At 37.4% G+C, this 23,457-nt stretch overlaps 3 protein-coding genes across 3 annotated transcripts; 2 read left to right on the top strand and 1 right to left on the bottom strand.

Moving 5' to 3' along the window:
- Positions 1–2,226: 2,226 nt before the first annotated feature.
- LOC113765206 (mitochondrial import receptor subunit TOM9-2) lies at positions 2,227–2,910 on the bottom strand. Its single transcript, XM_027309302.1, has one exon. The coding sequence runs from the start codon at positions 2,763–2,765 to the stop codon at positions 2,433–2,435; it is 333 nt and encodes a 110-aa protein (XP_027165103.1). The 5' UTR covers positions 2,766–2,910; the 3' UTR covers positions 2,227–2,432.
- A 1,199-nt stretch (positions 2,911–4,109) lies between these two features.
- LOC113774071 (pre-mRNA-processing factor 39) lies at positions 4,110–15,124 on the top strand. The gene is made up of 15 exons (XM_027318644.1): positions 4,110–4,262; positions 5,833–6,011; positions 6,096–6,326; positions 6,854–6,957; positions 7,462–7,691; positions 8,287–8,454; positions 9,412–9,775; positions 10,275–10,418; positions 11,027–11,179; positions 11,272–11,388; positions 11,870–11,950; positions 12,115–12,264; positions 12,703–12,996; positions 13,143–13,256; positions 15,002–15,124. The coding sequence occupies exons 2-15, from the start codon at positions 5,867–5,869 to the stop codon at positions 15,122–15,124; spliced, it is 2,418 nt and encodes an 805-aa protein (XP_027174445.1). The 5' UTR covers positions 4,110–4,262; positions 5,833–5,866.
- A 2,159-nt stretch (positions 15,125–17,283) lies between these two features.
- On the top strand, positions 17,284–23,292 carry LOC113765094 (putative G3BP-like protein). The gene is given in 10 exon segments (XM_027309154.1): positions 17,284–17,468; positions 17,641–17,775; positions 18,604–18,949; positions 19,432–19,569; positions 19,572–19,726; positions 20,394–20,556; positions 21,328–21,449; positions 21,529–21,594; positions 21,875–21,956; positions 22,835–23,292. Coding segments are annotated over 10 exon segments (1,344 nt in total). The 5' UTR covers positions 17,284–17,441; the 3' UTR covers positions 22,945–23,292.
- The last annotated feature ends 165 nt before the right edge of the window (positions 23,293–23,457 follow it).

A 23,457-nucleotide genomic window follows, 5' to 3' on the forward strand; every position in this document is an offset into this window, starting at 1 on the left:
AATTACTACTGTTTTGGTGGTTCAATTATGCTCAAGTAAAATAAATCAATTGGCAGATCTTTTCTTCTTCTTGGCTGAATGGTTTCCTTTATGTTAGTTATTACTCACTATTGAAAAAAAAAACACATGGGACAAAGCTCTCTGCTCATCTCCTCATCACTTGCTTTTAGATGTTTTCTTTTCTTTTTCTCTGCTTTGTTATAACTTTTCTAAAGCGGCAACCTAAAGTCCTAAAGTATATCAAAACTTGAAAAAGAAGAGAAGCAGTGATTGCGGATAAGTGGAAACTGCTTTGCCGATGGGCCTGAGAATGAAGTAGCCATAGGGGCTCCACTCTCGCTCCGAGCGGACGCTCAACAGATGGTTTTTATGCGTTTCATGCCCTTTCAGAACCAATCAATCATTCGCAGAGGACAAACATTAAATCCTAACTGGAACCTAATTTGGTATTATTTCAAGCTCTCAAAAAGTTAATCGACCCTAAGAGACGTGTAGATATCCTCTCTTTCTTTCAGCACTAGTTGGCCTAAGGGAGGTCCAGACCAGTACCTTCTTATTTTCTTTTTAACCGGCAACGAATCACAATCTTCCCATTCTGATAAACAGAAAAGTCGCTCAGCACCTAATCTTTCTCGCCTTTTACTCCTCTTCTGCAGTCCAAACTTGCAGCAGCAGGTAAACCATCACTAACCAGCCACAGGCAAAACAGCAGTTTTAACCGGATAACCTAGAAGTCTAGACGGCTGAAGAAATATATTCTGCTCTGATGGCTGATGCTCCCTGCGGGAATTATCTAGCACTGTTTCAACAGATAGTAGCTGCAGAAGGAAGGAGCCAGGGGATATTTGGTTTCAACCCAGAAAATAGACAAGGCTTGTCCAAAATGGCAGCTGCATAATGTGTAAACTAAAAACAGCTGATGCCCAAATCAATCAGAGTTTTGTACAGTACTACGTTTAATTGAAACTTTTCAGACCGTCAACCTTAAGAAACCTATTGGTGCTCGTCGATTCCAATACAGAGGATGGTATCATCTTTTACGTTTGATTGTTGTTTCAGCTACAAAATACTCAGGTAAGGGGCAAACCACTTTGTCTACCCCATGGCAGATACAAGTACACGACAACCTGGGAATGGATGCTAAAAGGAAGGCTCATATAGGCCAGGAATCATACCGTGACGCTTTGAGCAACAATGTAGTGAAGATTTCTTGCACATAGCACAGCAAAAGCAATGGTTTAACCAACAAGAATACAACACCATAGAAAAATGATAGATAACTGGTTTTGTCCTTGTAGCCAAAGAAAGGTAACAGTTTGCTGGACCAGCATTATGCAATAATCCTGAGGTTATTGCCCAAGAGAAACAAAATATTTATGTTTGATGGACAAACTCCGGCATATCAGGAACTAAAACCAAAAGCTAACTCATCATCAACCAACAATCGGACTCCTTAGTAAGGGTGTAAATGATTCCAGCTACACATGATTACCTTGATGCTGGTTCTTTGAGAACAAACAGCTAGAGTAACAAAACAAGTCAAGCGTGAGTTCAAAAGTAAGTTGTCAGTCCTTACCAAAAATTTCCTGGTATGTAACTTTTCTCTGATTAGTAATCACTCTCTCTCCTACCAACAAAGCTTAAGATTAGAGATAACCCACTCAGAACAAGTTGATAAGCTACTTCATGGAACCAATGATGCGTACGCGCTTACCTTTAGGCTTTATTTGCAAAAATTTTAAATCTGCTCTAACTGAACAAAATGTATGGAATGTAAGTATTACAAATGTTGGAACTCTCTCCACATTTCGAATTTTAGAAGTTACTTCTTTACCATTGATTTGGAAGTTCATTAAAAACCAACAAGATAGTAAGAAAGATTACTACCCAAGTACCCGTCTTCCGAGAACCTTAAATAATGAAAGATGATAAATTGTTCAAGATATGGTCCCAGAGACTCCCAGTGGATCTATTCCTTCAAATGAGCTTAACGCTAATTCAAAGTTGCCAATCTTCAACTAAAAACCCACGAGTGATCACTCGATTTATGTAGCAGCAAACATGCTTACAAGCAAATATTGCAGGCATAGCAAACATTTCAAAAAACGACGAGTATATGTTAAAGCCGAATTTGAAGCAGGCAACTACTTCGTTTTGGAACCAACTCAACAGTAACTTTTTTTTCCAATCCACACCAAACTAAAGGAACCCTAATTAAATTTAAAAAAAAAAAATCCAAATCCTTATTCCTACAGGAAAATCACAACAATATAACAGCATAGAAATACAAAGCCACGATTCTGGAATGGTTAAAACCGTCAAAAAGTTTTATTTTTTTCCTTGTTTGTTATATATAAAGAGACAAAAAAAGGGGGGAAACAAAATAATTGGCCATCGAATAATAGTGAACTTAGCTAGCTATTCGATATCGCTTATTTTTGGGGTCCAGAGGCGGAGGGAGAGGAACCAAGCAAGCTGGCATGCTGAAGTTCGAGTTCGGAGAGCTGCTGGTCGCGGTCCATCTCAATGATGAGAGGAACGATGAGGACCAAAAAAGTAGTCCCGGCAATCCACGCGGCCTTTCCAGTACTCTGGAGAAGCTTCTTAGTAACGAAGGCTGCATCGGAGGCAACGCGCTTGCCTTGATAAACCACCGGAGACTGGGAGAACGATGACGCCATTCGAGATATTACACCTCCGCCGCTCTTGCTGCTGGATCCTCTATCCGGCAGTGAAACACCTCCACTAATTCTGGCCGACGACATTGAACTTTTTAATTTTTGAACTCTAATTAAGGAACTCGGACGGGAGGAGTAAGATTGGGGAAGGACTAAGGAGGCTGCGCGATTTAAGTAGGATAGGACCTTGCGAGGCGTTTGGTGGTGAACGAGGGTGTCGTGGCTCGTGAGGTTTTACATTTTAGGGTACTCTTTTATTGTAGAAGTACCACAGTAAGGATTAATTAGAGTTCCGCCCCCAAAAACTATTGCCCAGGTTCATTCCGGTCGATAATTCGAAGTTCTCGTTGTCCTTTTTATTTCTTCGCATTCTTGGCTCTTTCTTTGTGACAGCAAAATATCCATTTCCTCGCAGTAATAATTACTTGGGGTGACAACAAAACCAACTGCAACTTCAAAGATAACCTCATCTCAAGTCGATTTCGAACAGTAACTCGAGTTGTTTGAAACCCTCCTGGATTCGATTTCAAATTTTTATGTATTTAGCTTGAGAGCTCATAAGCTTTTTGAGCTTTTCATATGTTCGTTTTCTTTTATAATGGTGGAATTACCTAAATGTTTTAAGAATCAATTCTTATTTGAGCAATCGAGCTCGTTTTGTTTTTTCGAGTGAGTTCAAATTCTTTAAAACTTAATTGAGTGGATCTCGTGTATTTGAATATGATATTTGTTGAGTTGAAGTTCTAGTATAGATTAATATCCTTTGAGTTCAAACTTGAAACTACTATTGAAATTGATTGATTGTCACCGCTAATTATAATAATTAACTATCTTTTTCATGTAAAACAAATAACTTACTATTTTGGGTGCAATAGAAAGGATTACCATTTTTGTCATTATCTTTGAATTATTAGCTAAGATACCACAAACGTAGGGCTAAATGGAACAAATCATAACATCAATATATATATATATATATATATATATATATATATTAGAGTTCTTTTGGCTATTTACATCCTTCACATATTTTTTATATTTAGGTCCTGTTTGGCAAGTGAGTTTTCTAGGTATTTGTTAAAAATTTTACTGTAACTTACTATAGAAGTTTTTAAAATTTGTTTTGAAGTGTGTAAATTTTTGAAATTTTTAAAATATGTAGTTTAAAACGAGGTGAAATAATAGGGCAACAGTAGCCCCATGGCCCCCATAATCATCTAAATATATATGTGTGTTGTACTTTTTGGGCCTTTGGCGGGTCGACAATGAAGATCCAACCCGATGTAAGTGATGCCGGGGAACATCCGAAGGGCCAGGATTTTATTACTCCCACGCAACTTGCATCCAGTCTACAAGAAACAGCCGAAGCAGCTTGCGCTGGATTGCGGCATGGCCCAATGACGATATAAACCGCAGCTTCGTTGCCCTATATCTCCAAGACTCAACTCAATTTTCCCCCCTTCTCTTCATTTCCATTAGTTTGCAGTAGAATAGATACCTCAACGACAAAACTCAAAACCTTTCGCACGCAAGTCTCCCAAGGCTCTCGAAACTTCATCGGTAGTTTATCGCCATCACTCACTGGTAGGTAGGCTACGCTCTTACGTCCTGCTTTCAAATTATCTTAGTTTGAATTGAACAATTAAATCTGCGCCTGTTCATGGAGACAAATCCTTTCTCTTTTTTAAATGAAACTTCGTTCCCCCCCTCCCCCCACCAATTTGTTTAGTTGATTAGTAATTGTTTTTCTGGATTTGTTTTCTTTGAGTTTCTTTCTTGCTCGTACAGGTTAATTTTGTTTGTTAGTATTAGATTCGTATTTGTGTTTAATTAAGCTAAACCCTAGGTGTTCCGCGTCCAGCAAGACTGCGTATGCGTATACTTTTAGTTTGATTATTAAATTGTCTACTGGTGGTTTAATTATTGAGATTTATCTAGTACTGCACAGGGATATGTTATGAGCGTGGAGAGGAAATGTGGGAGAGACATTGTGTTTTTCTCCATCATATTTTCACCGATTCTTCCCGCATATTATGTCTGTTTGCTTTCGTTCAACTTTTTTTTAAGCTGCTTTTGCTTTTCTGGGGAGAGATGAAAAGAAGGGTGTTCGCTAATGTCAAATCCAGAGCCATACTTCTGTCCTTATTATCCAAGACTCGTGTTAAATTGAGCTTGAAGTAGTTGGTATCTTTCTATATAATAATCAGTAGCTTGAGTTCAAGTAAATGTACAAACCCCGGTTCATTGACGCATGAATGTATAAACGGATGGAACCAGGAAAATCGCAGAAGAAGAGAGGAAGAAGAGAAGAGTCGAGTGAGGAAGGGAGAGGATATTTGGTGGCATTGAAGGCGGTAATTTTCGTGAGTGCAAGAAGATTTGTTCCATTAATTTAAATTTAGGACATCATGGTATTTTAGCATTCCCTGTTGTATGACAAATTTTATCAAGAAATTATGTCCCATAGGAGTCAAATAGAAAGGAGTAAATGTGATCCTTGAAACGGCCATGCTTTTTAAATTCCTTGTGCTTGATCTTTGGTGCAGAAAGGTGTTCCTTTGTTGAAGTCCTTTGCGTTGAAGGTTATGTGGTGTTTTTGGTCTTATCTGTGAATGAACTGTGTGCTTGTGATCTATTGCTGCATGTCATCGCTTCTGATGATAAACTGAAAAATTGCCTTTTTATTTCTTTTCTTTGATGTACCTCCAATGAGGCGGGACATTCAGAAAAAGATGCTTGAAGCAAGTTTTCTTCATTCCTAATGTCAGGAATAATGAAACATAGGTTTTTACAACAACTTAATTGGACTTGTATGTGTATACTGAAAACGCTGGATACTTGTAAGAAGCCTGTGCTCTTTTGCTGGTTAAAACAAGCTGGCTTTTCTGAACTCTTTAACTCAATAAACCTGCAAACTCTAGTGTTAGTGTGCATGTGCATGTGCATCTGTGTTAGTTCAGCCTCTAATTTAAAGATTTTTTTTAATAAAAAAAGGTTGCTTAATAGGATTGGCTAGAAGGACAACCTTGTTCTTCTTTTGTAGGTTTGCTAGTTTTGACTTTTTCATTTTGCAATGTCAACATATCGCTTGAAGTGTTATTCTGACCTGTTTTATTTTTCTTTCTCTGAAATATATTTTTTGTTCATATTTTAGTCTGTTTCCAAGGGGGTACAAGTTCTTTCCTATTATGGCTGACAGTGAAGCTGTTGTAGCTCAAACATCTTCTGCGACAGCCTTCACAGCAGCTGGTTATCCTCCTGTCTACAATGATACCAACTCAGATGCTTCTGGTGCCGCTGCCACAAAGAATGTCGAGGATTTAACTGCCACTGGTGCAACAACTACTATGGAAGATTCAAATATTTCTTTTGGTGCCACAGAATTAACCAATTATATTGCTGATGGTTCTGATTTAGGTGCTTCCCATCACGTAGCTGGTACTAATTCCAGTTTAGAAGCTAGTGATAAACTCTCAGGTCCCACAAGTGCAACTGATTCATTTCAACCTTCTCTTCCTGATCCTTCTAAAAATGGCAATATTGTTAATGAAGTGGGAAATAGTACATCAACTGGTGTTGCTGAGAATGGGATTATTTCAGATGATACTCATGGATCTAATGTCGTACATGAATTGTTTGATGGTTCTGGTATGTTACTATCCACAAGATGAACTGGTTTATGTCAGTGTCTGACTATGTCTTTTTTTTTGCAATAAAAAAAAAAACAGTTTGTATGATCTTCACTTTGGTAGGATGGTAGACTTGTAGATTGACAACCTAATCTTCATAGTCTATATGAACAATAGGCTGGCTATAAGTTTCTTATTGTACTCACATATCTTTCCCTGTGTATTATGTTTTCGGTTTGGATGTAAAGTACGATAGAGTGTTTCATCGAATATGGATCCTTTTTGACAGTAGTTACTAAGCACTGCTCTTTTATTTGTTGTTGGTACTCTTTATATTGCATAGGCCTCAAATGTAAATTGTTATAATCACTTTTTCTTAGTTGAATATATAGTCATGTCATGTTATCATGCAAAACTACTTGTTCAACAACTGGTATTGATTCTTTTTATCTACAGTGTTCTGTTATTTTTGTCGTAGTTTTGGTTACACTAGCTGGTTCATGTGTTTTGTCTTCTTGACTTTCTCCTTTGAATTTTTTTTTGCAGCATTATCTGATGAGGAAGAACGTCTATGGAGCATTGTTAGAGCTAATTCTTTAGATTTTAATGCATGGATTGCTCTTATAGAGGAAACAGAGAAAATGTCTGAGGTATTTCCTTTGGTGAATGCGTTTTGGATGGAACGTTCTTTCTATTGGCAATATTAGCTTCTGATATACTATATTTTGAATGCAAATTGCAAAATTTTATGCTTAGATTGCTGATTGTCCTTTGGAGAACTACTTATTACCTTTTTTAGGGGTCATAGCTTTACTTATATATCGGTTTCCCATTCTGACTGGATCTTGAGTCTTAAGTGAGGTAATGGAAAAGGAATAGGTTCCTGATTCTGCACTAAATTGGGTTTATTATAAAGGAAGAGGTTTGTCCGTCATCACAGTCTAGTAAATCCTGCTATCATCAATACACAACAAAGGCTCTCCAACAGATTTTCTGTAAAATAAGAGTACATTATTAAGACAAGCATGTTTAGGGGTACCTGTCATCATTGAAAGAGTGCCTTAGTTTTTATCTTCCATATCTGTTGCTGCCTGGATGGCGTGGGGTGGTATTCTCTACTGACTCTGATATTTGCTTGGTTTTTCTGATTTCAGGGTAACATATTGAAGATCCGGAAAGTATATGATGCTTTTCTTGTGGAATTTCCTCTGTGTTATGGTTATTGGAAGAAATATGCAGATCATGAAGCACGCCTCGGCTCTATGGACAAAGTTGTGGAGGTCTATGAACGAGCTGTTCAAGGTGTAACATATTCTGTTGACATGTGGTTGCATTACTGCATATTTGCCATAAGCACGTATGGAGATCCTGAGACCATAAGAAGGTAATTGTCATTGATAGTTTCACTTATTTTAGTACCACTACTGTTGTTGGAATGATCAGTATATTATCCATTGTCACATGGTACAAGTGATGGATTGTTGCTCTCTAACATGCTTTCAGCATTTCTGCAACAGCAATTATTCCCATCTATGGCGTAAGGTTTGTGGGGAATGCACTTCAGAGATATGGCTCTTCTGACGTGCAATCCCTTGATTTATTAGTCTTTTGTTAGTTTCTATTCTGTTCTGTGGCCTCATCTGCACCTCCTGTTTACTTCACCTTAGAGCTGTGTCGTAGTCCATGTATACTCCATGAATTTTTGCTGTTTTAACCTTGGCACTTGGGGTGCATGACTATACAAATTGTCGCTGAGGAGATCCATCCAGTAAGGCTAAGATGGCCTCTGTTACTGCTCCATTTGACGGACCTTGTATGATTTTTATGAGGAAGGTATTTGGAAGTGTCACGTGTTCTTTGAGTGAATTCTTGCTTCAGCCTTGATGTTAGTGCTATTCCAGTGCTTTTGTGGATATATGCAGCATGCCCTGGTTCAATTCCATATGCTCTAACAATACATTCTACTCATGATGTTGCAGACTCTTTGAGAGAGGATTAGCTTATGTTGGAACTGATTACCTCTCTTTTCCTCTGTGGGATAAATATATTGAGTACGAATACACACAACAGGACTGGTCCCGTGTTGCTTTGCTCTACACACGTGTACTGGAGAATCCAAATCAGCAGCTAGATCGCTACTTTGAAGGGTGATTTTACTTTCTCAAATGCCCTTTTTTGTGAATGTGCATGTCTATACACACACACACATCCATACATATCTCACATTCAGTTGGTGATTTGGCTCTTGACATTATTTTCCATCTACTATAACTCCTAATTTATCTCAAAAACTCAAGTATTTATGTTGTATTCTGAAATATCCTTTTAAATCTTTTTTTTTGTTAATATTCATTCATGTTTGTCTTTTTGTTTTCCTCTCTTGAATGAGCTGAAAGTATTGTTAGATGTGAATGGATAATCTGAGAGTAATATGACAAGAGGAGTTAAAGAGAGATTGGTTGAAGGAGACACATCTTACTTGTTTAATTATTTGACCTGCATGCATAGAATGTCTACTTCTTGTTTGTCTGCTGAGATTGGGGAAAAAACGCTTCTATGTCACCTGGATTAATACATTTGGTCATGTAGCTCTTCCTTATTTATTTTTGGATACATTGTAGCAAATGTTTCTTCTTTTAAATCCATTTGAGCTTCACAATTTGTTCTTTAAGAATTCTTCAGATTTTACAACATAATATTTTAATTGTCAACCCTGCAGATATGTCACATCATCTGTTCCATATTTCTCATAGGTAGAGGAACAATCTTTATAAACATTCCATAGCCAATCTGTCAACTTCATTGTCCTGCATAACGAAACATTTTGGCTTTGATTTCTTCATTGCATTGGACAATTTGTGTTTATGTTGCTTTTTTAGCAGTAAACACGTTTCAGAATCCAGCATGTATTTTTACATTTTGTGTTTGTTTTGGGAGTGGGTGAATTTCCAATGTGTCTGTTGATTCAGACTGTATGTGCAATAGATATCTCATTTAGAAACAATAATGTGTTGTACGGGTCCAAAATTCGTGGTTACCATCTTTTTTCTGAAGGGAAAGTTCCGACGTTTTATTTTATTCCTCTGGTGCCAATACATCTGCAGTTTCAAGGAGCTTGTTGCTAATCGGCCTCTCTCTGAGTTGCGGACTGGTGAGGAAGCTGCTGCTGCAGCTCTTGAAAATTCTGAAAATGGTGGTCAAGAAGTTGAGGGAGAAAATCTCCCTAATGCTGTGGAGCAGTTTTCTAAACCTGTAAGTGCGAGCTTAAAAGATGCTGAGGAGTTGGAGAAGTATATTGCCGTTAGGGAAGAGATGTATAAGAAAGCTAAAGAGTTCGATTCTAAGATCATTGGTTTTGAAACAGCTATCCGGAGGCCATACTTTCATGTGCGGCCCCTTAGCGGGGTAGAGCTTGAAAATTGGCATAATTATCTGCATTTTATTGAAGGAGTCGGTGACCTCAGTAAGGTACTTCAAGTTGGTGTATTTTAGATGAATTTGAGTTTTTGATTGGTTTGTAGCTTTAGTTGCCCTTGTTAAACATTGACTTACAGTTAAGAAATATCTGCCGCATCATATGCCTTATTGGCTAAACGTTGGATGAAGCATCTTTTAAAACGGGATATTGAACATGGGCTAAAGCATGGGCCTTCCATTTGCTTTCATTAAGGCTAAGTACTTCAAACCCTCATTTGTGAGTCGACATTCTGGGTTCATCATGTATTGTATGGTAAAATATCTGTTTTAAAGTTCCAATGTTATGCATGCAGGTGTGTTCTTATCTTCCTAACCATCTATCTATCAGGCAAGGATGGCCCCTTCTTTCATATTAGAGGGGCCTCCCTGTTCCAGAGAGGAGTACTCTTTTGCAATCTCATATTTTCTTTCCCTTTTTGCATATTGAGCTTTTTATATTCTAATTATGGATATAAGTTTGTTCATCCATGTGCAACTTTATGTGAGGCAGGTTGTTAAGCTATATGAAAGATGCTTGATAGCATGCGCTAATTATCCTGAGTATTGGATCCGATATGTCCGATGCATGGAAGCTAGTGGGAGCATGGATCTTGCTGAGAATGCTCTTGCACGTGCTACTCAAGTCTTTGTCAAGGTATAGGTTTCCATAGTTTTTTGTTTCAATTTTTTTGCAACTTGATTTGTGTTAGAACAATTTAATTGTAGGTTGACTCTGTGCTCATGGATGGTTGTTTCGTGGTTTTTTTTTTGAACGCGCAATGTTGTTTTATCAACTAGATATAAAGCCCCCCCTCCCAAAACACACACAAAAGAAAAAATGTTTTAGCTATAAAGTTTATATTTTTGAGGTTCCTTTGTCCCCCACCCCCCCAAACCCAAAGGCGTGCGCGCACTTATATGCGTCTGTGTATGCAATTACTTGGAATGCAAAAATAAGCGGTAGTTCTACTTGTCATCTTTTTCTTTTCTCTGGCTTTCTGGTTCAATGTTCTATGTTATGAGTTTATCACATATGGTACGTGAGACGAAGGTGTAGCTGTATGGATTGGAGATGTTATATAATTAAGCTAAGCAAGATATGCGTCGTCTGTTTTTCTTTTCTAGTTGGAATGTGTTCCTTTGTGGAAAGAGTGATTGTCATATTAGTGCCTCAACTCAATTAGATCTGACTTGCGGCTGCAAACTAGCTTTTTTAATGTTCATTATGCTAATTGGTCTGAATTATTATTTTTATATGAACAGAGGCAGCCAGAGATTCACCTTTTTGCAGCTCGTTTCAGAGAGCAGCACGCAGATGTTGCCGGAGCTCGATCTGCTTACCAACTTGTACATACTGAAATTTCACCAGGGCTTCTGGAGGCCATTATAAAGCATGCTAATATGGAACATCGATTTGTAAGTTTCTTGGATACTGTTGCTATTATCTTGCTGAAAATTATTGTACAAGTGTCTTTAAGATATATGCTGTTTCTTGGTCAATTTTGTAGGGAAATCTAGAGGATGCTTGTTCCTTGTATGAACAGGCCATTGCAATTGAGAAGGGAAAAGAGCATTCACAAACTTTACCATTTTTGTTTGCTCAATACTCTCGATTTCTGTTCCTGGTATACATCTTTTATTCCTTTTTCTTTTTTTCCCTTTTTTTCCTTTTCCTTTTCAATTTGTCCTGCCTGTCATGGAGGATAATGGGTGTCTTTCTTATGTATTTTTTTTTTTTGGTAATTTGCATTAGGGAAAGATTTCTGAAACTTGGATGGAACTTTTAGTTATTCCTGAACATGTGAAGATCATTGGAATTTAATGATTGTTTTTTTCCCTCTACATACTAAAGCCAATGGATGATTTAATCTTGATTGAGCAACGCACTAGTGAGGGTACAACTTGTATTATGGGCTTGCAATGTTGAGTGTGCATTATTGGATGACTAACAAGCTGTAAATAAGAGAATAAAGGTTGTGTTTTGATATCCATGCCATAACCTTGCAATCCACCCTTCTCTAAAGAAGTCACAGTCTTATATTTATTTCTTTTTCTGTAGTGTCTCTTACTGACATTGTGCACCGCCTTTTTTGTTTTGGCCTGAAGGTTGCTGGTAAGGTGGAAAAAGCCAGGGACATTCTTGACCAAGCACTTGAGAATACTCTGTTGTCAAAACCACTTATTGAGGTTCTCTCTCTCTCTCTCTTTCCCCCCCTCTCTCACACACACAGAGGTGCCTGTACACACGCACAGAGACCTTTGCAACGGCTCTAGAATTTATGTACCCTCTCCACTTGCATTGATTTTTTCAGCTGTTGCTAACATGTTCTTTATTTTTGGTTATATTGCAGGCTTTAATTCACTTTGAATCTGTTCAGTCTCTTCCAAAACGAATGGATTACTTAGATTCCTTGGTTGATAAGTTTATAGTTCCAACTGCTGATAACCCAAATGTTGCAAGTATTACTGAGAGAGAGGAGTTATCTAGCATCTTCCTGGAGGTAGTTGTCTATAGGCTTTTGTTTATTGCATGATTTGTTGGAATTCTTCATCACAATTTCTAGGTACTACTAGACGGTGGTGTTTTGACATATAATGTTAATTGATTTTATATGATGTCTAAAAAACCTAATACTTTACGATGACTGATTTATCTATATTAGGTATATGGACACTCGTTTTTGTAGCCCAACAAAAATATATTCCTATTACTTTGTTGACTTGTTAGACTTTTGCTTCAAATCCTGCCTTATGTTTGTAAATCGGTTGACTTTTTTCCTTGTATTATAGATGGCATGTTCACTTTTTTATTATGCTTCAAGACTAAAAGAAGTTTCTTGAACACTTGAGATCTTTTTTCTGCTCCTTGCAAATATTGTTATTTGTTTATGTTTTTGGTTGGCCTTTGTTGATTTTGTATGGTGACCAACTCTTTTCAGTTCTTGGATCTCTTTGGGGATGCGGAGTCTATAAAAAAGGCTGATGATCGCCATGCCAAGCTTTTCTTATCTCATGGGAGTTCACCAGAGTCAAAAAAGCGCCTCGCTGAGGATTATTTAATTTCGGATAAAACCAAGCTAGCGAAGTCTTCTCTTCCTTCATCTGCTCCATCAGTTATGGGTGCTTATCCCAATGCGCAAAACCAGTGGCCAGCAGGTTATGGTCTACCACAAGGTTGGCCACAGGTTGCACAAGGCCAAGCACAGCAGTGGACCCCTGGCTATGCCCAACAGGTAGCATGACCGCCACTGTAATAGTTCTTTTCAAGTCCACCCACATCAGTCCTAAATTTGAAGCAAATATTAAGGGTGACTAGTCAACTTATTGTTTTGGATTCTTTTTGTCAAATGCTCATTTAGTTTCCACGTATTTTATTCAGTCTGCATATAGTGCGTATGGTGCATATGGAACTGGCTATCCACAGCAACAGGTACCTGCTTCAGTGCCCCAGAATGCTGCTTACGGTGCTTATCCCCCCACATATCCTACTCAGGTAACAAAATGCATTTACGAGCCAAGTGTTTCGTGGCAAACTTATTACTGTAGATTAATCATTCTTCCCAAGATTGAATACCTTCTTTATCACGTCTGCTTTTGGGATTTTTAGATTGGTAGCTGTATGATAGTTCCTGTTACATTTTTGTTGTTCTATATTGGTTGGAAATTATTTTCATTGATCTTGAATAGCTGAGTCTTTTGTGCTCAAGGCACTAGCATGTTAAGAGCTTTTCATTAGTTGCATTTTTTCACAATTTGGACAGTTGGACTATTGAAGAAAACAAGACACAAGTGTTGTTTAGAGAATGATAAATAGAAACATGAATTCTAGGTGATGATAAAATAATAACTTGTACATTTTGACTATAGGCCAAATGGATCTGCTGAGGGCTGCAAACGAATCGAGCCGCTCGCGAGCCGCTCGAGTCAAGCTCGATATTAATCGAGCTCGAGCCGGCTCGAGTCAAACTCGAGCTCAGAATATTAAGCTCGTTAGCTCGCGAGCCGGCTCGCGATCTTGAGTATATATATATATATATATATATATTTTATTTAATAATAAAATTACGTATATTATATATATATTTTTTATTTTTTATTTTCATAGTAAAATTACGTATATATCCTTAATATTTTATTATTTATTAAGAAAAAAAATATTATTTTATTTATTTTTTTAAAAATAAAATAAATATTTTTTATTTTTTTCGAGCTCGAGGTTGGTAAAATTCAGTCGAGGCTCGGCTCGATTAGCTCAAAGCTCGACTCGGCTCGGCTCGTTTGCAGCCCTAGCTGAAACTAACAAATATTAATCTCTTTTTTTTGTTTTTTTTTGGCTGTGAGAGGTAGGTTAAATGGCCAGTTATATGATATTGTTGGGGTGGGAATGGAGGCTAGTGTTGGTTCTCAAACTATGGGAAGCTTCTATCCAAAAATCAATTGAATATCTTGCGGTTTAGGAAGGTTTATGATACACTTTTCATTTTGAGTTAGGAGATTTTTCTATTGCTTTTAGAAAAAGATTTGGAATGATTTATGCTTCTAGTCGTTAATAATTTAGCAAGAAGATAATCTTGGTCCTTAGTATCCTTTTACTTTTTTCGATTAAAATTTTCTTTTTTTTTTTCCCTTTATCAATTAGTTCTCTTTGTTGTGTGTTTGGACAGGAAAGACAGGAAAACTTAGGTCCTATGTGATAACTCAATTCAGAACTTAAACTTAATGAATTTAGATCTTAACATATTCAGACGCGTTTGATAATAAAAAAATTGGACATTTGAATTAATTAAGTGACACTGAATTTTTTAGGCAAAACTTGCTTCAAAAATTAAGTGATAAGCTATTCCCTTATTATTGAATGTGATATATACTCAAATATATTAGATTTAATACTTAACAATTAAATAACTTAATGGATTTAGACTTTAGATTTCAGATTTCAATTTTCAGACTTCAATTTTATCAAACGCATCCTTGATCTGATTAGTGATCCTGACAAGGATTTCAGTCTACATTTTAGGCCCTTGCTTTATATGCTATATATTGTTTTGAGAACGATATCTATCTGTAAAAGTACATCAATCCTTTTGAAAACTACATCTACATCTTTATGTATAATTTTTCATCCAAGTTCGTATGAAGTATTTGAGATTTGGATATTTTGGCTAGGTCCATGAGGAAATATGACGTTATTTTCGTTGGTAGGTTGATGCTTTATTTGTCTGTTTTTAATCCTTACAGGCATTTGGTCAGCAAAGCTATGCACAGCCAGCTACAGCAGCGACCTTGACTCCAGCACCGCAATCTAGTGCTGTCCCTCACCTTATTATGGCAGCTTATTACCTGGAAAGCAGTTATTATTGAACCTGGAAAGCATCGTCGATCAATTTTGTTGGCTGTAGTTCACCAGTTCCGGTTCTTGGCCATGTAATTGAGCAAGCCATGAGTACTTTTTTCTGCATGCTTTTGGCAACGTTGACTAGGTTCTGGGTGGGATAGTTTGTGCAGTACTCTTGTCTCTCTTCACTTGGAACTAATCGGTATGGATGTGCAATTTGTATTGTAGTCCTCACACCTTTTCTCCATCTATTTAGGCTAGTTATAGATTGAGCTCCTTGGTAGGCTGTCAGTAGTTACATCATGTGCTTGAGCAATGAAAGCTTTGTAGTTTGAATTCAGTGAGGTCGTCTTGCTTGAATAGAGTCTTCTGAAGGTGTTTGATTGATAGAAAGAGGAACAGTTTCGTATGGATCTGAAGCTTCAAACTTGTATTTCTAAAGCCTTCTAGAACAAACCCAAAAAAAATGGAATGACCTCGACGGGGTTAATGAAGGAAGGAGAAGAATGAATGCGTTTAACATTACGACTGATTGGAGAGCGATGGATATTGAGCATAACCCAAAGGAAGGAGAGCATGTTTGGTGGCAGTTGGTTCCTATTTCTACAGAATGACCTTTTAGGAAAACTTTTTTACGCCGTTCACGTTTTGATTTTGCTAAAACACAGGCGTTTTCATGTTTGCTTGTGAATTTATAACCTGTTATACCAAGTGATTGGTGAAAAAGAAAACAAAAAAAAAAAGGTTGGTCAAAGAGAGGGACGGGGGAATTTTACGATTCGTGAAAAGTGAGTGCTAATTTACTAAAGCACGCGGTTAAATCGATTTGAAAAAATTACGGTAGACGTGGATGGTGTGTATTAAATAACAACTGTTATAAAGTGTTAATGCCCTTTTTTCTTCCCCTTTTTTGGTCGATAAAATTGTCGTAGCCTTGTGCATAAAATTCGAACACATGAACAATTGCAATTTCTTTCCAACAAAAAAAATAATAATAAGAAAGCTACTAAAATGAGTGAGAAGTCTCTGCAAGGAAGCTGTACGATGGGGGAGTTTACGCCCCTCCGCCTAAAATGGAAGTAGCAAGTAGGTGGTGGGGAGAACAGCTTAAGCTTGAACTTCTGATGAAGTCAAAGAGAGATTTTTCATGATACAGAGGGTCATTTGCGTTTGCATTGAACATGGAACATGACGGTAGATCGAAAATCATACTGTATAGATGGCGTAGGACAAGTCCCATATAAACCATATCGATATGCAAGTTGAGGAGGAAAACTGGAATTGGCTCTACTTTTGCAGCAAATTCTCAGTAAAGCAGAGCATATTCCTACTTGCAAGATTGCAAGTTGCAATCAAAATGTAAAGAGCACGGGCTGCGGTTGAAGATGACTACTAGCAGTATATATATATAGTCCGCAAAGTTTTAAAAATTACACATTTCCCTTCGAGAGAGAGAGAGAGGGAATATTTTACCATGAATCACAACAGATTGGAGGGAACGGCGAGTTTAAAAGCAGAAGTAATTTTCACAACGAAGAAGAGGAATCCAACAACGGCGAAACTCAAAAGCTGATTTGATGCTCCCAGTCCCTGCAGCAGCTTTTTTTTTTTTTTTTTTTTTAAATTTTTTATCATCATCGTCACTAGATAGATGCAAGGGTGACGTCATACGGAATCCAAAGAATTTGTTCTGATTGGCAAAAGCCCAAAGCCCGCACTCAGTCGCCGACAGCCGAACTTCTGGTACGTACTTACTAGGCATTATCACTTCACTCCGGATCGCTCAACCACAGCACCCAGAATGAACCCTTAACAGTAAAATAATAAAGAAAAAAAGAAAAAGAAAAAGATTCTACTACTACATATGATATGATGATGAGTAGTGGGAGTAGTTTTAATGGCCAGATAGGATAAAATCAGAAAAGGAATTCCACCATTCCAAGTAACCAGTAAAACTTTAGAGAAGCAGGAAAAAGAAACGGGAAAAAAGGAGCTCTGTACTGATATTACTTATGGTTATTCCGACAATCCCTCTCTCACTTTGTTTTCTCTCTCCGTATTTATTAAAATAAAACAAACCAAAAACAAAAACAAAAACAAAAACAAAAAAAAGAAAACTTAAAAGCCAGATACGATACGACTATTTATATAGACGTACGTGTCTATATCTTCTATATCTATCTATATATATATATAGATTTATTTATCTATAGGAAGGTAGTGAGAGCGTATTCTTTAGCTCTGGTCTTTTTGAACCCTAGGATTTTGGTGATCTAGCTAGGGTTTAAAGGTTTTTTGCGGATTCGTTGAGGCTCTGGAGAAGCGCAGGGGAGCGACTCAATAATGGCCGCTTCTGTCAGTGCAACTCAGGTCCTTTCCATCGATTTTGATTCGTTTCATCTCGATTTATACTTTTCTGTCTCTCTTTTTCTTTTTTGTTTTTATTCGGCCCCCCCTTCAAGGAAAAGATAAGTTTTGAGTGATGATTTAAATATATATATATATATATAAATTTTTTTAATTCTCGATTCGCCGAATGCAGGTTGGTTCTTATTTCGTGCAACAGTACTATCAGATTCTTCAACAGCAACCGGATTACACTCATCAGTTTTACAACGATTCCAGCACCGTCGTAAGAGTCGATGGTGAGACCACTGAATCGGCTTCAGCACTGCTGGTACCTTTCTTTTTTTTTTTTTGTGATTATCAAGTCTCTATTTTTATTTTGGTTTTTATCCAATCGTATTTTAGCAATTTCGACTTTTCTGATCTGAGCTTCTGAAGTTTTTCTAAAAAAAAAATTACTAAAAGAGACGTGTTGTATTTGATTCGGTTAACTCGATCTAAATGCTTTCCGTTTTCTGAACTGAATTTAGTTCAAAACTTTTAAATGGCTCTTGCGGCCGAACGTACTCGTATCACTAATGAGATTCGTCAGCGGGGTATACTTCTACAGCGCTTTGTCTGTATATATTGCGTCCTAAACGAAGTTTTTACTGCTTACGTTTTCAATTTTTCATGCTGCTTCTTTTTTGGAATATTGATCTTAGCTTAATTTTTTTACAGCAATAGTTATAATGAAATCGGTTCTTTCTTAACTAGCCTAGCTTGTTTGGAAATGATGTTGCAACCTTGCAATTATAGGGAATTTAAATGTTTCTCTTCCTTTAAATAAGAACGTATGAAGATTACTGCATTGCATGGTATTCGTCTTAATTTGTTGGAGAAAAGGCTGCTAGGAGATATGGTTCATGAGTAAGCTTTGGTGGATAATCAACAGGATTTGTCTAACAGTGGGTTGGTGAATAACTGTGTACTAGAGTATGAAATTTTGCTAATTGAATATTTTTCCTAGTGGTCAATGTTTACGCGTGGTCAACATCACTCCAAACAACATTGTTGTACTCTTTTTCAGTTATGATGCTCCTGGGATGCTTTATTAGATTTCTTTTATTGTGTTTTCAGTGACATTTGAGCATTCTCATATTTTGCGCCTTGTTTGCAGCAAATTCATGCACTCATCACCTCACTGAATTTTACTGCAATTGAAATCAAGACAATTAATTCTCTTGAATCTTGGAGTGGAGGTGTTGTTGTGGTAGTTTCTGGTTCTGTAAAGTCCAAGGATTTCAGTGGCTGGAGGAAGTTTTTGCAGACATTTTTCCTTGCCCCCCAGGAGAAAGGCTATTTTGTTTTGAACGACATCTTTCACTTTGTCAATGAGGAGGTGATTAATCAACCTCCTGCATTGGGTGTATCAGATGTGATCCACCAAACACCAGCCCCTGTAGCTGTTGAAAACGAATCTGATTCTCAACCAGCGAGTTCTGTACCTCTTCAGGAGCCACCGGGTATTATTAACTGATCTTATAATTTTGTTCGGTGTCGCTGAAGTAGCCATTAAATGGTAGAAAAGAATAATCTAGCTTCTCTTTGCTGAACTTGCTTCATGCTTGCCAAAAATAAAGCAGATAAACCATTTTTTTCAAGTAGAGGACTTTTAAGTTTCATCGTTTCTTCAGAGCACCTTTTTGTTCGTCCAAGGATTATGCTAACATGTACATTTTGGAATTTCCTTTGTAGTTTTTATATTGGATTTGAATTAGCGGTCCTTCAGTCTCAATTATGTGGCAGTACTACACCCATATTTGCATAACTGGCGATAATTCTTGGTTCATGGAAGGAAAAAATACATATTTTTTTAAATATATGTGGTCTCTCATCAAGTCTATTCTTCCTAGATGATCTGGCTTTTTGGAAAGTTGTAGAACAAGTGTCTGTATGGGTAGTGTAAAATCGTCTGGTCCTGTCTGACTAGTTTTCAACCTTGTAGTCTCTGACTATACCTTAGACGCGGAGGCTGGGGAGTATGGGAACTCAGTTCATATAGAAGGAGATGATGCAGTTGAAGATTATAGTTATCGAGAGCAGGAGCAGGAGCAGGAGCAGGAGCAAAATGCTGGGGCAGAAAGCAGGAGCAAAATGCTGGGGCAGAAACTGTGGATGAAGGGACTTCTTTAGAGGAGTCATCTGGTTTTATGCAAAATGAAGAAGACACCGCACAAGAACCTCTTCCTGCGGTGGAGGAACCTGTTGGGGAGCTTCCAAAAGTTTCTTATGCTTCTATAGTATGCACCTATTCCATGACCTTTGCATGGGAATCATTACAAGCACTGCACTTCCCTGCTCTCCGTTTCTTCTATAATTTTTTTTTTTTGGCATTATATTCACTATAACCTAGTAGAAGTTGACACTGCACTTCCCTGCTCTCCATTTCTTCTATCATTTTTTTGGCATGATATTCGCTATAACCTAGTAGAAGTTGAGTCTGCTTCTCGTGGAAAAAAATGAATTGTAAGATGAAAAACCTAGACAAAGATTATGATAGTCAATGGGTTAGGTTTTCCAAAGGTACTAGTTTCATTGGGGGAGTTCACAAAAGGACAAGGATAATTTGATTAAGCATTTGTCCTAGATCCTTATATCTGATTTTCAGATGATTCTCATATTGGCTTGTTAGAGGAAGTAGAAACTTTTTATTGTTGAAACAGCTGCTCTATGTCCTAGATCTAGAAAGTGGTTTCCCACATTTTTTTGTGCACTCTGTTCTCATGCTTGATTATGCTAGTGTACCATAATAGCAGCATACCTGTGCCATGTTGAGGGATTTATGTCCATAGATACTTCATCGAAGTCTTATTTTCTTTCTGTTTCTAAAAGTTCAATATTTTTTGCTTTTACTAATTATTATCACTTCCTTTCTTTTGTCATTTTTTATTGTTGGTAATCATAAAGTTGCGAGCTCCAAAGGGAAATCCAACATCAACAGTCACTGTTCAGCCATCTTTCAATAAGAAGGCATCACCACAGCCACCTTTACTGCAGTCAAATGCTGCACTGTCGGTTGCACCTGATATCAGTGAGGATGTTGCAGAGGAAACTTTTTCACACAAAGAGGGTAATTTCTATTTCGTGTTTCTGCCCTTTTGGTGGTGTTAACATCTTCGCTAGCTGTACTACATTGGTAACCATCTTGAATTATTATTCTAGTTCATGCTCTCTTACTTGTGAAAGCAGTTCTTCAAGGTTTTTCTTTCATACTTGATTTTTCTTGTTTTTCCTGACCCCAAAAAAATACTGGTTACAAGATCTGTGATTTGATGTTATTGTTATGTATTAGAAAGCACTTGAATACTTTTAACACCCTATTTGATTGTTGTATCTTCCTTCTGCTGTCTCTTTCTGCTACGTTGATTCAGTAATTACTGTTTCCATTCTCATTCCTATTGACTACTTTGACCAGGTACATAATTTCAGAGGAGGGCATTTAATTAATTGTTGTGTCTTTTTCCAAAACAGACCGACATTCTCCTTCTCCTTTTTGAAGAAGTTTCTTGAAACTTCACAATTTCATGAAGGGCATGTAGTAGAATGCATAGAATTGACGTTTTATGAAACTTGGCATTTGGTAGTGGATAACTTATGCAAATGCATGTAAAAGTAAAGGAAGTAATTGAAAAGAAACGGAAGGCATAGTATACTCATAATGGTCCATGTGTGCATACGTAGGAGTTAGGAGTTGTATCTAAAAAACCTTATCGCACTTAAGTGATTTCAATTATCTGTTGCAATTGGTTTCCCAACAGAATTTTAAAAGTGTGATTTCAATTATCTGATTTTGTAATGATTCCTTTCAAGTCTTCTTGATCTAAAAGTGCCTTTTGTTCAGGAGAATCAAAATCTATCTATGTGAGGAACTTGCCCTCTGGTGTTTCTAGTCTTGAAGTTATGGAAGAGTTCAAAAACTTTGGGAGAATCAAGCAGGATGGGGTTTTTGTAAACAATCGCAAGGTTGACTTTATTTTCTTTAATAATCTACTTTGTGCCTCAGTACCTAGCTTCCCAAATCTAAAATTGCTTGCGGTTGCAGGAAATTGGTGTTTGCTATGCCTTTGTTGAGTTTGAAGATGTCCAGAGTGCCCAAAATGCAGTGAAGGTTCATCTCTCTCTAGTTTTTTCAGTCCTATTATTTTGTCCTTTACAATTTGCCAAGTAATTTCCAGGCCTCTGGAACTGTAAGTGCTACTTTTCTTCCCTGCTGCAGTAAGATTAAAAGATGTAGCTCCATTCTTTGTTATGCGTGGCAAGTTATTGGCTCTTTGATGTTCCTGTGGACAATATTCACTTCTATTACACTTGCTCATTGTGCAAGTATTTGCAAGCATTCTTGCCTTATCCATGTTTTAACTTTTCAGCACTCTTAATTTTCTGTTTAGGCTTCACCGATAAAATTGGCTGGACGACAAGTCTATGTTGAGCTAAGAAAACCAAGCATCGGCAGTACGACTCGTGGAGGGAGTATGTGTCTTTAACTATCTTTATTTTGAAAGCCAACCAAAAATTTGATCTAAGACCTGTTGTACAGATGTATTTGTATGTGGGATCGTTCTCTATCCTTTAACTCCTGCTTGCTTGTTGATTTTTTTGTTACACTTCTAAGTCAAATGTCAAATTCTGGCCTTTGTTCAAAATGAAACTAACAATTGCTTGGATCCTTCCTGACCATGAACTCTTGGTTGAAATATTCCAGAATCAGTACTTGGGTTTTCATTTACTGGAATTCGTAGTAATGCAAGCATGATTTACTATGTATTATAAATTTGTCTATGATCTATAGATTGTATGGGTTGTGAATAATTTTGGTAGCTTATCTGTGGAAAGGGGCAGAGTTGAGGCATTAAAGTGTGGCGCTTGTCCATCATGAAGTGCTACAGCCTCGCAGAATTACAAATCTTTGTTTGTGCCTGATTGAAATATTGTACTTGAAGCATGTTGATATATGTAGACTAACTTTGTATATTTGATAGTGCCATATTTATGGTGGATTATGTGAATCTTTGGTTTTGTAGTAGCAGCAATGGTGTGGTAGTCTGGTGGTTTTGGCCTTGAATCATATGCTATCAACCATTGTTGATTGTGTTCATTTGCTATTGGTGAAACTGCTGTTCTATGGTTGGTCATCAATTCAGTTGGTGAGAGCAAAAACACTAAAAAAGTTTGATGGTTGTCTGAGGCAAAATGGTTGTTAATACAAGCATTTCTGATTGGATCGTAGTAATTGGAATTGGCTTAGATTTTTTTTTTTTTTTTTTGGGGTAGCAACGTATGTGCCTTTAGTTTGCAATGCCATAAATTGTTTCCATTTGACGCATTAACACACTGTTACTGGTGCCCAGGAAGGGGACGTGGCAGAGGTGGTCGTCTTGGGGGACGATTTGGTAGGGGAAGCAACCTAGACAGCAATGATAGCAACAAAGGGAGAAGCAATGGTTTCCGCAGTTCTTGAAAACAGCAAGGGCTTGAGTTTGGCAAATTTGCTCCGCTAGTTTGGCAGATATGGTTCTTCATTTTACAAAACAAGATTTGTTTCCCACCATTATTCGTCAATTGTTTGAGTGATTTTCTATATAAATGCATGTGATGATGTATTTCATGTCATTGTTATCTGGCATCTATAGGTCCCCCCTCTTGGCAAATTTTGTCCTTGTAAATCTGGAGGGGCTGCTTTTTGGCCTTTATTGGTTGCAGTGCATCTTGAGTAAGCATATTTATCAAGCTATTCATACATGTAGGAAGTCCCAATAACTCTACTTTCCAATTCTATGCTAAACGGTTCTTGGTTGCGTTGTGGCTCCTTTTGTGCTTTTGTGATTTAGTGCTCTGTTTTCCAATTCTATGTTAAATGGTTCTTGGTCGTGTTGGTTTTGGGTTAGTCTTTCTAATCTGAAGGTCAAAGTTTTCTTCAGATCAACGGCGTGGTATCTGCGTTGAGCCGTTGATAAAACAGCGTAGATCGGCA

This window comes from Coffea eugenioides, chromosome 1 (assembly GCF_003713205.1).
Source record: "Coffea eugenioides isolate CCC68of chromosome 1, Ceug_1.0, whole genome shotgun sequence".
Classification (NCBI taxonomy): domain Eukaryota; kingdom Viridiplantae; phylum Streptophyta; class Magnoliopsida; order Gentianales; family Rubiaceae; genus Coffea; species Coffea eugenioides.